The sequence below is a fragment of the Solanum stenotomum genome, chromosome 3 (assembly GCF_019186545.1).
Source record: "Solanum stenotomum isolate F172 chromosome 3, ASM1918654v1, whole genome shotgun sequence".
NCBI classification, from domain to species: domain Eukaryota; kingdom Viridiplantae; phylum Streptophyta; class Magnoliopsida; order Solanales; family Solanaceae; genus Solanum; species Solanum stenotomum.
Window position 1 is genome coordinate 3,969,780 of NC_064284.1, and position 13,467 is coordinate 3,983,246.

Below are 13,467 nucleotides of genomic sequence, written 5' to 3' on the forward strand. Positions count from 1 at the left end.
AGCAGACGGCTGCCTTGTCATAGATCTCGATAAANTGAATATATGTGTTTATAAGTATTCAAAATTGATGACATTATAATAAGTTTTTTTAAAAAAACTATTCTTCATAGCATAAAAAAATAAAAAGTTAATTATGATAAAAGATTTTTAAGTATGGAAATTTCTTCTCAATAAATTTATATATATAAAATTAAAAAACAACAAGATCATTATTTTAGTTAATTGAGTTTGATTAGTTAATAAGTCTATTATTTAAAAAAAAAAGGCTTCAATGACATGGCATGCCAACTTAGGGAGAAGAGTTTTTTTGAAGTGGTAAGTATATTTGGAGGAAAATAGTGATAATTAAATGATATTTTGATCCTAAATAAAATATAAATGATATTTTAAGGCAATTCAATAAACTTGACTGATCATTTAGGGAATTGACTCTTTTTGATTTATGATTACCCTACGTAACGTAGATAAATGTCAGCATATAACCTACTGCTATTCTTCTTCTTGTACTCTGTCAAACAACTGGAGAATACAGAGGAGACCAACAATGGAAGCTGAATATGGAAAATCATCCTCTGTAAAAACTCCATTGATAGATGACCGAGAAAAACAGAGTATTCTTGATGAAACAAGAAAAAATGGTGGTGGGTTTAGCAAGGAAGAGATTGTTGATGAAGTGAAGAGGCAAGTATGGCTAGCAGGACCCTTAGTGAGCGTTAACCTTTTGCAGTTTTCTTTACAGCTTATATCCATTATGTTTGTGGGTCATCTTGGAGAATTGCCCCTTTCTGGTGCTTCCATGGCTAATTCCTTCACTTCTGTTACTGGTATCAGCCTTTTGGTTAGTATTTCTTCACCTTTACTTCTTTTTTAACTCGAAAAGATCTGTCTTTGAAGAAAACCTAACTTGAGATTTTCCGATTTACAACAATAATTATTACTCTATTTTCATTTCACGATGATGCAACTTAGTTGTTGCTTATTCATTTCAATTACAATGCCCTAGTCTTGCCATTTATTAAAAAACACTTGATTCAGTGGCTGTGATGCATCGTCTCTTATCTGTTTTGGGCTTAGGCCGGAAATTGATTTGTTTACTTTAGTCTCCCATTTTCATTTTCGAAAGCTTGCCAGCCTGAAAGCCTTCCTAATCCTACTTGACCCGATGTCCCATTTTCCTAAAAGTTATACAATCTTTACTGTGCTATTACTAATGTCTTGATATTGCTCGTGTAATCTCAGAAACCAAGGATGAGCAATCTGTTAGATCTTTGCACTAATCATGTCTCATATTTCCTTTGCTGCTACTGTAAATTTCTTAAAATCAGAGACACCATGAGTAATTTTTATAATCATGTCACTGCTTTTCGAACTGAAATTCCCACTTAACGGCCTGGAAGGAAATCAATCATAATCTAGTATTCCTACGTCTAATTAATAAGCTAGCCTTCTAATGGAATTATTTCTTCCCTGTTTCCAAATAGATGGGGATGTCAAGTGCATTGGACACATTTTGTGGACAGTCTTATGGAGCAAAACAGTATCATATGCTGGGCATTCACATGCAGAGAGCCATGATTATACTTTCACTTGTAAGCGTACCTCTTGCAGTAATCTGGGCAAACACTGGCCCTATTCTCAAGTTTTTAGGCCAAGATCCTAGTATATCTGATGAAGCTGGTCAATATGCCTTGTATTTTATCCCTGGTGTTTTCGCTTACGGCTTGCTCCAATGTGTTGTGAGATTTTTACAAACACAAAGTATTGTCATCCCTATGGTGTTATGTGCTGGAGTTACAACCTTAATCCATGTCGTTGTCTGTTGGATTTTGGTCTTCAAGACTGGACTTGGTGTCAAAGGAGCTGCTCTAGCAAATTCAATCTCTTACTGGCTTAACTTCTTATTTTTGGTTCTTTATATCAAGTTTTCTCCTTCATGTGCAAAAACTTGGGCAGGACTGTCAAAAGAAGCTTTGAAGGATATGCTTACTTTCCTTAGACTTGCGGTTCCCTCGGCCATCATGGTCTGGTCAGTCTACATCTCTTGATTTTTCTACAAGTAGCACGAAAAAAAACCATATCTCACATCACAGGATCATACTTGGAACACCAGTTTGTTTATTGATTTTAACCTGTTTACTTTGATGATTGTCAACAGCTTGGAAATGTGGTCGTTTGAGCTAATGGTTCTGCTTTCTGGCCTCCTTCCAAATCCACAGTTGGAAACCTCAGTGCTCTCAATCTGGTTAGAACTGTGCACCTCTCACTCAACACAGCATATTCCCACTGGTTTATCAAGCAAATTTTTCCATTTTCAAGCCTTACTGATTTGCTTCATTGGTTCTTAGTCTTAATACAGCCGCAACAGTTTGGATGATCCCTTTTGGGCTGAGTGGTGCTGTGAGGTTAGTCATCAAAAAATGTATTATTTCAGTTTGTGTTAATTATGAAGTGCAACCTCGCAAAAGATTNAACATCGGTTTGTTTATTGATTTTAACCTGTTTACTTTGATGATTGTCAACAGCTTAGAAATGTGGTCGTTTGAGCTAATGGTTCTGCTTTCTGGCCTCCTTCCAAATCCACAGTTGGAAACGTCAGTGCTCTCAATCTGGTACGGATTGTGCACCTCTCACTCATTTAACACAGTATATTCCCACTGGTTTATCAAGTAAAATTTTCCATTTTCAAGCCTTACTGATTTGCTTCATTGGTTCTTAGTCTTAATACAGCCGCAACAGTTTGGATGATCCCTTTTGGGCTGAGTGGTGCTGTGAGGTTAGTCATCAAAAAATGTATTATTTCAGTTCGTGTTAATTATGAAATGTAACCTCGCAAAATATTAGCAGCAGTGATATACTTGGCATAACTCTGCTAATTATGAAGATTTAAAAGATTAACCAAGTTATCTGAAAAAGATGGGAGATGCATTTTTCAGTTCTGTTTCTTTGATCATACTTTTGTGCAATGCAGTACACGGGTCTCAAATGAACTAGGAGCAGCTCATCCTCAACTTGCACGTTTGGCGCTGTATGTTGTCTTAGCGGTGGCTGTTATGGAGGGGCTTGTGTTGGGATTGGTCTTGATATTGATACGTAAAGTATGGGGATATGCTTACAGCAACGAAACTGAAGTTGTTAAATACATAGCCATCATGATGCCACTTCTTGCAACATCAAATTTCTTGGATGGCCTTCAATGTGTTCTCTCAGGTTCGCACTTATATATGGTGCAACAAATTTTACTACGTCCATATACATATAGTTAAAGATTTTTTGAAACTATATTGTTTCATTTCACATCCAGGTGCTGTAAGAGGATTTGGATGGCAGAAAATTGGGGCAATTATTAACCTCGGATCCTATTATTTGGTGGGAATTCCTTGTGCTTTCTTGTTGGCCTTTTATCTTCACATTGGTGGGAAGGTAACAACTTATTGTTTATGCTATCTGTTTCATATAACTTTTCTTTATTACTTCAATGTCATGAAGATTTGATTAATATTACTACCGAATTACAAACAGGGATTATGGTTGGGTATTATTTGTGCACTTCTAGTACAAGTGTTGTCTCTTCTTTTCATTACCCTACGCACCAACTGGGAAGAAGAAGTAAGCAACTCCCACAATACAATGAATGATTACTTGAGACTTTTCAGTTTTACTATCTATAGCTGACGAGTTTTTGTTGTTTATTTAGGCAAAGAAGGCTCAAGAGAGAGTGGAAGAAACAACATTACCCGCGGAGATAGTGTACTGAAAATTGAAGTAATTGATCAAAATATTTTGATCTGTTTGACGTATGGTTTAACGTCTTAAGAACTCTAATACAGTTTTGTGGCTCTGATATGTGGCATATTGTGGACTAAAAATCAATGGCTTACTATCTTAATATAAATTTAAGTTTCCTCTCTTAATAAATTCTCCAAATTATAAAGTTCTGTACGTTTTTTACTCGGGAAAACAAGGAAATAGCTTATTTCAATTAGGTGAACATGTTTGTTGGTAGTTGTTTACCAGGTAAAAAAGTTGCATGCTTGTAACAAAAAAAAGTGTAAATCCTAATATTGACAGAAATTCACATGTAGTAATGTCAGAATTTTATTTTATGCTTAACATAAATTCTCTAACAAAAAGTATTAATGCAAATTTAAAGTTCGAAATAAAGATCAATTAAATCAAGGTAGTAAGGACCATGTACAATTTTCAAAATAACAACATTTGTACCATCATTTAATCAAAGAAAAAAAAAAATGTAAAGTTGTTAGTAATTTTTTAATAACCGATTTCTTCTAATAATTCCTCCCTTTTGTACGAAACTTTACTTTTTCTACAAATTATACTCAATATTTTAAAAAAAATAAAAATCTATAATCAATTATTGCTAAAAAAAAATAAAAATGGGACCCCTCAAATTTGTAGGCCAAAGCACTTGCCCCTTTTTCTTCTTCTTCTTCCTCTCTTTTATTTTTCTCAAAAAAAAAAAAAAAAAAAACTTATAGAGCCTGAAGTGATTGTATGAAATGCAATTTAGTTCTAGTTTTTCATTGAATCCAACAAACATGTTTAATCCCACCAAATTTAACTTTTAGGTAATAGGTAGCTTTCCTTAAAACGATTACTCTATCTAGAGAGGAATGTCGGCAAAAGGAATATTGACAAAAGTATCTACCTACTTTCTCCACAAAAAAAGATTTGCATGTGTTATATTTGTGAGTTTTATGAATATCAAAGTTAAAATTCACACGATTTGATCCAAAATTTGACAAATTTATTTATTGATTTGACTCGTTTTAACTAGTTAGAATTTAATGAAAATCTGTCCATTTGACACTAGAGTATTAGTACAGCTTTTGGATTCCAAGCTCCAAAAATATAACAAAGGTGCTTATGTATGCATTATAAGAGTATATATAACCTTAGTCAATAATGTAACTGTTAACTAGTGCATAGAGTTAACAAGCTGAATGGTTGAGTTAGCTAAACCATAAGTGCAGTCAGCTAAACAGAATGCTGAGCTGGCAATAGTTAGTTACAAAACAGTTTTAGATATTTTTGTATCTGTGAACTATTGTACAAGTATAAAAGGCATAGTGGTACAGATTCAATGTAACAGAGTTCATAATATTCAATACAATTTCTCTTTCTCTTCTATTCTCTCTGTAAATTGATCTAAGAATCAACCTCCTTTCATGGAGTTTTCATGGTATCAGAGCAATCGATCTGGATTCTGAGTTCATAGCAGCAACTATCAGGTGCTCAGATTCACCATATGTTAAAGGTGAATTGAAAGGAAGCATCAAAAGTCAAGCTAGCTCAAATGACGAATGGAACTACAACTGAAGGTACTAGCACTGGAAATGGAGTTACAAGCCCAGTCACATTTCCAGTGATTGATCACAATCATCCACTATTTCTTCAACACACAGACACTCCAGGTAGTTCTCTAATCTCTCTTCAGTTAACAGGTTCAGAGAACTATGCTCTGTGGAGTAGGTCGTTTAGAATTGGTTTAGTTGGGAAAAGCAAGTTAGGTTTCGTAGATGGAAGGTTTCCCAAATCTATGTTTGAACCATTATTGCATGATCAGTGGGAGAAGTGTAATGCAGTAGTGTTAAGTTGGATTATGAATGCAGTAAGGCCAGGACTTCTGAGTTCTGTTGTGTACGCATCTGATGCACGCAAAGTCTGGCTGGATCTAAGAGAAAGGTTTGATACTGTTAATGGATCGAGAATCTTTCAATTGCATAGAGAGATTCATACATTAGTTCAGGGTACTATGTCTATTGCTGAGTATCACTCTAGGTTAAGAGATCTATGGGATGAATATGATTCTCTTATGCCTTGTCCTAGTTGTCCTTGTCCTGAGTCAAAGAAATTTGGGGAGCATTGTGATTATCAAAGGCTATTGCAGTTCTTAATGGGACTGAATGAGTCCTACTCCCCTCCTAGGAGCCAAATACTCATGATGAGCCCTATTCCTACTCTTAACAAGGCTTATGCATTGCTCATTGATCAAGAGAGTCAGAGGACTCTGGTGAGTTCTGTTTCCACGATCTCAGGGCTCATTGAAGGCACAACATTATATTCTCATAAAAGTAACACCTACACAAGTGGTGCAGGAACTTCTAAAGGTCCTTTTCTTGGTGGATCTGGTGGTTCAGGTGGGGGATATAGTGGTGCTAGTACTTCAGGTGGAGGTTATGCAAGCAACTCAGGAGGTGGATACAAGGCTAAGAAACATCTTCTCATATGTGAACACTGTGGGTGCAGAGGTCATTCCAGGGATCAATGTTATCGAATTGTTGGCTATCCTGCAGACTTCAAATCTAAGAGGAAACCTAGTGTGTATGCAAATCAGGTAGCAGCACCAAATGAGCCTGGACAAGAAATCAGAACAAACTCCAACAGCCATACAATACCTGTTGCAGGTCCACCTAATGGAGCATTTTTCACTAATGATCAGTATCATCAAATTCTTCAACTACTCTCAAAACCTGGTGGTGAACCTATCATTGAATCATCTGTCAATATAGCAACTGCTGATGATACAGGTAGCTCTTCTACAACTATGTCTTGTAGTTATGCAAGTAGAAAATGGATAATAGATACTGGAGCCTCTCATCACATCACTTCTAATCTTGATGTACTTAACAAAGCTAAGGTGGCCTCTGATCATATTGCTAGCAGAGTTCACTTACCAAATGGTAAAGCTGTGTCAGTATCTCATATTGGCAACACTAAAGTGCTCAAAGATCAGTTTATATCAAATGTCCTATTTCTTCCTGAGTTCAAGTTTAATTTACTCTCGGTCTCTAAAATCACTAAGGAATTACAGTGTATGGTAGGATTCTTCCCTGACTTTTGTGTTTTCCAGGACCTCTCCACTGGTCAGGTGAAGGGGATTGGTAAGGAAGAGCATGGCCTTTACATACTAAATGAAGGACCACCTAGCACTCCAAAGAAGCTGGTTAATGATAGTAGAGCACATGCTAATTCTGTAAAGACTGCATCTAGTCACATCTGGCACAAGAGATTAGGACATGCTCCTATTAATGTAATAAAAAGGCATGAGTCTCTTAGATACTTAAGTAATAAAGATCAGTCTCATTGTACTGTATGTCCTATATCCAAGCAGACTAAACTTCCTTTTGCTTTAAGTACTCATAAGTCCAAGGCTGTATTTGAACTCTTGCATTGTGATCTTTGGGGTCCTTACAAAGTGCCCACTCATAATGGGAAGAGGTTCTTTGTTACTATTGTGGATGACTATAGTAGATACACTTGGATTTTCTTAGTTACTTCTAAAGCTGACACCATCGTTGTAATCAAACACTTTCTTCTTCAAGTACAAAATGTTTTCTCTACCACTGTCAAAACATTCAGGACTGACAATGGTTGTGAGTTTTTCAGTAAAGATTTTCAAACTCTTATGTGTGAAATGGGCATTATACATCAGAGTACTTGTGTGTATACACCACAGCAGAATGGTATTGCTGAAAGAAAGCACAGAACTATTCTTGCTATGGCCAGATCTCTACGGTTTCAGGCATCTATACCTCTGAGGTATTGGGGTGAATGTGTCACCACTGCTGTTTATATCTTAAATAGACTTCCCTCCAAGTTACTAGCCTATAAGTCCTCATTTGAAATGTTGTATCTCCATTCTCCTGCTTTATCTCATATGAAGGTGTTTGGTTGTTTGTGCTATGCTGCTTGTCCTAAAATACCTGATAAGTTTTCATCAAGAGCCATTCCTGCTGTATTCATGGGCTACTCCTCCACACAAAAGGGTTATATCCTATATGACATTCATGCTCATTCCTTCTTTGTTAATAGACATGTGGTATTTCAGGAAGATATATTCCCGTTTAAACATCTACATGCCTCTACAAATCCAATGTTTCCAGTGGTTGAGTATGTTCCAGGTGCTTCTGAATGTATGCCCTCTCAAACTGAGACCACTGATGTGCCTCTTATGAGCTCTAGTTCATCTTCACCTGATGCTATACCAGTTATGTCAAACCCTGTGGTTCCTGTTTCTCTTCCATCTACTACTAGTGTACCCTCGAGGCGATCAGCCAGATCAAGTAAACCACCTTTGTGGTTGCAGGATTTTGTCACAAAGTCTAAGAGCAATACTTGTACCTATTCACTGGCCAATCAGATTTCCTATGATCACTTGTCTCCTGCATACAGACAAGTCTTGAAAGCCTACTCAACACTTACTGAACCAGTGTCCTTTCAAGAGGCTACTACTGATCCTGCATGGGTAAAAGCTATGGAGTTGGAAATTGCAGCGCTAGAGAGTAACAAAACCTGGAGCATAGTTGACTTACCACCTGGCAAGAAGCCCATAGGCTGCAAATGGATTTATAAAATTAAATTTCTAGCTTCAGGAGAGGTTGAAAGGTTTAAGGCCAGGCTAGTAGCTAAAGGTTTTAGTCAACAAGAAGGGTTAGATTATGGGGAAACCTTTAGTCCAGTAGCAAAGATGGTAACTGTGCGATCGGTGGTGGCTCTTGCTGCCTCTAGGGGTTGGTTTATCTATCAAATGGATGTCCACAATGCCTTTCTAAATGGTGACTTACACGAGGAAGTATACATGGTGATTCCTAGTGGGTTTGCTAGACAGGGGGAATGTCAAAAGGTCTGCAAACTACACAAGTCTTTATATGGGTTAAAACAAGCTCCTAGACAATGGAATATGAAACTAACTGAGGCTCTAGTTCAGATGGGGTTTAAACAAAGTCACTATGATTATTCTCTCTTTACAAAGCAAACTGGTGATGTTGTGGTAGTGATATTAATGTATGTAGATGATCTTCTAATCACTGGAAGCAGTCATGAACTGTTGTGGAGAACCAGACAAGATATTCAGAAAAGGTTCAAGATGAAGGATCTTGGGGAGCTAAAATTCTTCCTAAGAATTGAGTTTTCCAGATCCAGTAAGGGAATATTAATGACACAAAGGAAGTATGCTTTATAACTTGTGTCTGAAACAGGCCTAGGGGGAGCTAAACCAGTTCACACTCCGTTGGAACTAAACAAGAAACTCACGACTGTGCAATATGATGAACTGTACCTGGTTCAAAGACTGAAGGTGATGAGCTACTTACTGATCCCACACAGTATCAAAGGTTAGTAGACAGGCTTCTCTACTTAACTATGACCAGGCCAGACCTTGCATTTACTGCTCAAGTACTCAGCCAATTCATGCATAGTCCTAAGCAATCACATATAGAAGCAGCATTGAGAGCAGTGAGGTATATCAAGGAATCTCCTGGTCTAGGATTATTAATGCCAGCAGAACAAACCACACAACTAACTGCTTATTGCGACTCAGATTGGGGTGCATGTCTAGAAACTAGAAAGTCTGTTACAGGCTATCTAGTGAAGTTTGGAGGAGGTTTAATCTCTTGGAAGTTTAAGAAGCAAGGAACAGTCTCAAGAAGCTCAGCAGAAACAGAGTTCAGAAGCATGGCTACGTGTGCAGCTGAAGTAACCTGGATAATAAGTCTATACAAAGAACTGGGAGTCAGTTTAACACTTCCTGTCAAGATGGTATGTGATAGCAAGGCAGCCATTCAGATAGCAGCCAATCCTATATTTCATGAAAGAACAAAACACATAGACATTGATTGTCACTTTGTTAGAGAAAGGATTTGTCAAGGGATACTACAAACTGAACATATCAACACCAAACATCAACCTGCTGATCTACTAACTAAGAGTCTAGGACAAGCACAACATGGACTGCTAATGAGCAAGCTTGGAATGAAAAATGCCTTTCAACCATAAGCTTGAGGGGGAGTGTTAACTAGTGCATAGAGTTAACAAGCTGAATGATTGAGTTAGCTAAACCATAAGTGCAGTCAGCTAAACAGAATGCTGAGCTGGCAATAGTTAGTTACAAAACAGTTTTAGATATTTTTGTATCTGTGAACTATTGTACAAGTATAAAAGGCATAGTGGTACAGATTCAATGTAACAGAGTTCATAATATTCAATACAATTTCTCTTTCTCTTCTATTCTCTCTGTAAATTGATCTAAGAATCAACCTCCTTTCATGGAGTTTTCAGTAACGAAAGAGAAATCTTGGAAAACAAGTATTGCCAACAATTCAAGTGAATGAAACACTATTTATAGGCAACAAACAAAATGCATCAATCAATGAGAATTCTCTACTTGTTCAGACCTAGATGACGTTGAAGATATAATTAACTATTAAAAGTGTGCTCTCTCTAACCGCTTAAGCTTTTAGATGAAATGGTCACATACTTCAAAATGGTATTTAAACAGGCAAAGTAAGAATCAGGCTCGCATGTGAGGGGCGTGTTGAAGATTAAATTAACTATTAAAAGTGTGCTCTTTAACGCGTCTTCGGGCCATGAGTCCTTTCTTTTTTTTTTCATGACTTTGGGCTATAACTATGACTGGATGTATGGTTGAGACTTTAACAGAGAGAGAAAGCGAGCAAAAATGGAAGCAGAATATGGAAATTCATCCCCTTTGATAGTAAAACAGAATGGTTTTAGCAAGGAAGGGATTGTTGAGGAAGTGAAGAAGCAAATATGGCTAGCAGGACCCTTAGTGAGCGTTAACCTTTTGCAGTTTTCTTTACAGCTTATATCCATTATGTTTGTTGGTCATCTTGGTGAATTGCCCCTTTCCGGTGCTTCCATGGCGAATTCCTTCACTTCTGTTACTGGTATTAGCCTCTTGGTGAGTAGAATTTGAAACAGAACTTTATTAGTCATTCATGACATCAAAATTTTACGACGTTTAATTTATATATGGTATTGATTCTATTGAAAAAGTTTTCTTCTCTGTTTCCAAATAGATGGGGATGTCAAGTGCACTGGACACATTTTGTGGACAGTCTTATGGAGCAAAACAGTATCATATGCTTGGCATTCATATGCAGAGAGCTATGATTATACTTTCACTTGTATGCATACCTCTTGCAGTCATTTGGGCAAACACTGGCTCTATTCTCAAGTTTTTAGGCCAAGATCCTAGTATATCTGATGAAGCTGGTCATTATGCCTTGTATTTTATCCCTGGTGTTTTCGCTTACGGCTTGCTACAATGTGTTGTGAGATTCTTACAAACACAAAGTATTGTCATCCCTATGGTGTTATGTGCTGGAATTACAACCTTAATTCACGTAGTTGTCTGTTGGATTTTGGTCTTCAAGACTGAACTTGGTGTCAAAGGAGCTGCTCTAGCAAGTTCAATCTCTTACTGGATTAACTTCTTGTTTTTGGCTCTTTATGTCAAGTTTTCTCCAACATGTGCAAAGACTTAGACAGGACTGTCAAAAGAAGCGCTCAAGGATATGCTTGCTTTCGTTAGACTCGCGATTCCCTCTGCCATCATGGTCTGGTCAGTCTACATCTCTTGAGTTTTCTACAGGTAGCACGGAAAAAGCCATATCTCACGTCGCAGGATCATACTTGGAACACCGGTTTGTTTATTGATTTTAACCTATTTACTTTGATGATTGTCAACAACCTAGAAATGTGGTCGTTTGAGCTAATGGTTCTGCTTTCTGGCCTCCTTCCAAATCCACAGTTGGAAACCTCAGTGCTTTCAATCTGATTCGAATTGTGCACCTCTTATTTATCAAGCAAAATTTTCCATTTTCAAGTCTAACTGATTTGCTTCATTGTTTGCTAGTCTTAATACATCTGCAACAGTTTGGATGATCTCTATTGGATTGAGTGGTACTGTGAGGTTAGTCATCGAAAAATGTGTTAAATTTGGTTTGCGTTTAACCAAGTGATCTGAAAAATGAACTTGGTAGTTGAAGATGGGAGATGCAAATTTTTCGTTCTGTTCTTGTGATCATATATTTGTGCAATGCAGTACACGGATTGCAAATGAACTAGGAGCAGGTCATCCTCAAATTACACGTTTGGTGCTACATGTTGTCTTAGCTGTGACTGTTATCAAGGGGATTGTGTTGGGATTGATCATATTATTGCTACGTAACGTATGGGGATATGCTTACAACAATGAAACTGAAGTTGTTAGATACATAGTCATCATGATGCCACTTCTTGTAACATCAAATTTTATTGATGGCCTTCAATGTGTTCTATCAGGTTCGCACTTTTACATGTTATTAAATAGTTTTTGAAACTGTGTAGTTACATTTCACATTCAGGTGCTTTAAGAGGATTTGGATGGCAGAAGATTGGGGCAATTATTAACCTTGGATCCTATTATTTTGTGGGAATTCCTTGTGCTGTCTTGATGGCTTTTGTTCTTCACATCGGAGGGAAGGTAACACCTTACTGTTTACGCTATCCATCCGTGCATATAACTTTTCTTTATTACTTCAATGTCATGAAGATTTTGAGTAATATTGCCTTCTATTTCCACTTACAAACAAGGTTTATGGTTGGGTATTATTTGTGCACTTCTAATACAAGTGTTATGTCTTCTATTCATTACCCTACACGCAAACTGGGAAGAAGAAGTAAGCAACTCCCATAATACAATGAATGGTTAATTGAGACTTTTCAGTTTTCCTATATATAGCTGATGAGTTTTTGTTGCTGTTTATTTAGGCAAGGATGGCTCAAGAGAGAGTGGAAGAAACAACATTACCAATGGAGATAGTGTACTGATCAATGTGCACCTTTTATATACAATTGAAATAACTAAAGAAAAGAATTTTTACATGTTCTGCTATGTGGCATATCTAATATCTTGTTTGGATGGTTGTTAGCCGTTGTGTTGTATTGTATTGTATCGTATCGTATCATCAGTTTAAATACAATTTTATTTTGATTGGTATTTTTCAATTCACAGCAAACTTCTTTCCATTCGCCTCTCTCCCCTCTCTCTGGAATCTCGCTCACCACTCTCCTCTTTTTCAGTCCTCTCTCGCTTGCCTCTCTCACTTTATACAAACACAAATTTGTATTTGTATAAAGCCAAAGAGACTATATATACAAATAGCAATACATCTCTCTCCGTCATATACACTTATAATTATACAAATACATTGTATTTTGTTTAACTTGTGTTTGTATAAACCAAGAGAGAACTTTGATATACAAATTCAAATGTTTTAACTCGATTCAATTGTATACTAATTCAAATTTTATGCAGATATACAAACACAATCATTGATACATATACATAGTAGTTACATATATAAAACGGAAAAAGGGTCAAAATTGCCCCTGAACTATATGAAATGATCATTTATACCCTTCGTTACATTTTGGGATAAAAAATGCCTCTGTTGTTATCCTAAGAGACCACAAATACCCTCAAGAGTTAACACCCCAATTTTTTGTTAACGTGGCAAACCACGTGGGACTAATCCTTCCACCTAAGCGTTGCCAACTAGGATTCATTACAAAAGAACTAGACCTTTAGGGGCAACAACAGTCGCCACAAAAGCCCAGAAAATCGTCACTAAAAGTTTTTAACATTAAATTCTAATTTTGTGT

At 36.8% G+C, this 13,467-nt stretch overlaps 1 protein-coding gene and 1 pseudogene across 3 annotated transcripts; both read left to right on the forward strand.

Moving 5' to 3' along the window:
* The first annotated feature begins 485 nt into the window (after window positions 1-485).
* LOC125858012 (protein DETOXIFICATION 16-like) lies at window positions 486-3,911 on the forward strand. 3 transcript variants are annotated; one of them, XM_049537678.1, is made up of 8 exons: window positions 486-838; window positions 1,482-2,026; window positions 2,523-2,609; window positions 2,717-2,773; window positions 2,969-3,207; window positions 3,302-3,420; window positions 3,520-3,606; window positions 3,695-3,911. In XM_049537678.1, the coding sequence occupies exons 1-8, from the start codon at window positions 545-547 to the stop codon at window positions 3,752-3,754; spliced, it is 1,488 nt and encodes a 495-aa protein (XP_049393635.1). In that variant the 5' UTR covers window positions 486-544; the 3' UTR covers window positions 3,755-3,911. The 3 variants fall into 3 exon arrangements, with proteins under 3 accessions (XP_049393635.1, XP_049393633.1, XP_049393634.1); XM_049537676.1 differs by lacking the exons at window positions 2,523-2,609; window positions 2,717-2,773 and adding exons at window positions 2,156-2,242; window positions 2,346-2,402 and having other exon boundaries at window positions 528-838; XM_049537677.1 differs by lacking the exon at window positions 2,523-2,609 and adding an exon at window positions 2,156-2,242 and having other exon boundaries at window positions 528-838.
* A 6,707-nt stretch (window positions 3,912-10,618) lies between these two features.
* Window positions 10,619-12,633, forward strand: LOC125858014 (protein DETOXIFICATION 16-like; annotated as a pseudogene).
* The last annotated feature ends 834 nt before the right edge of the window (window positions 12,634-13,467 follow it).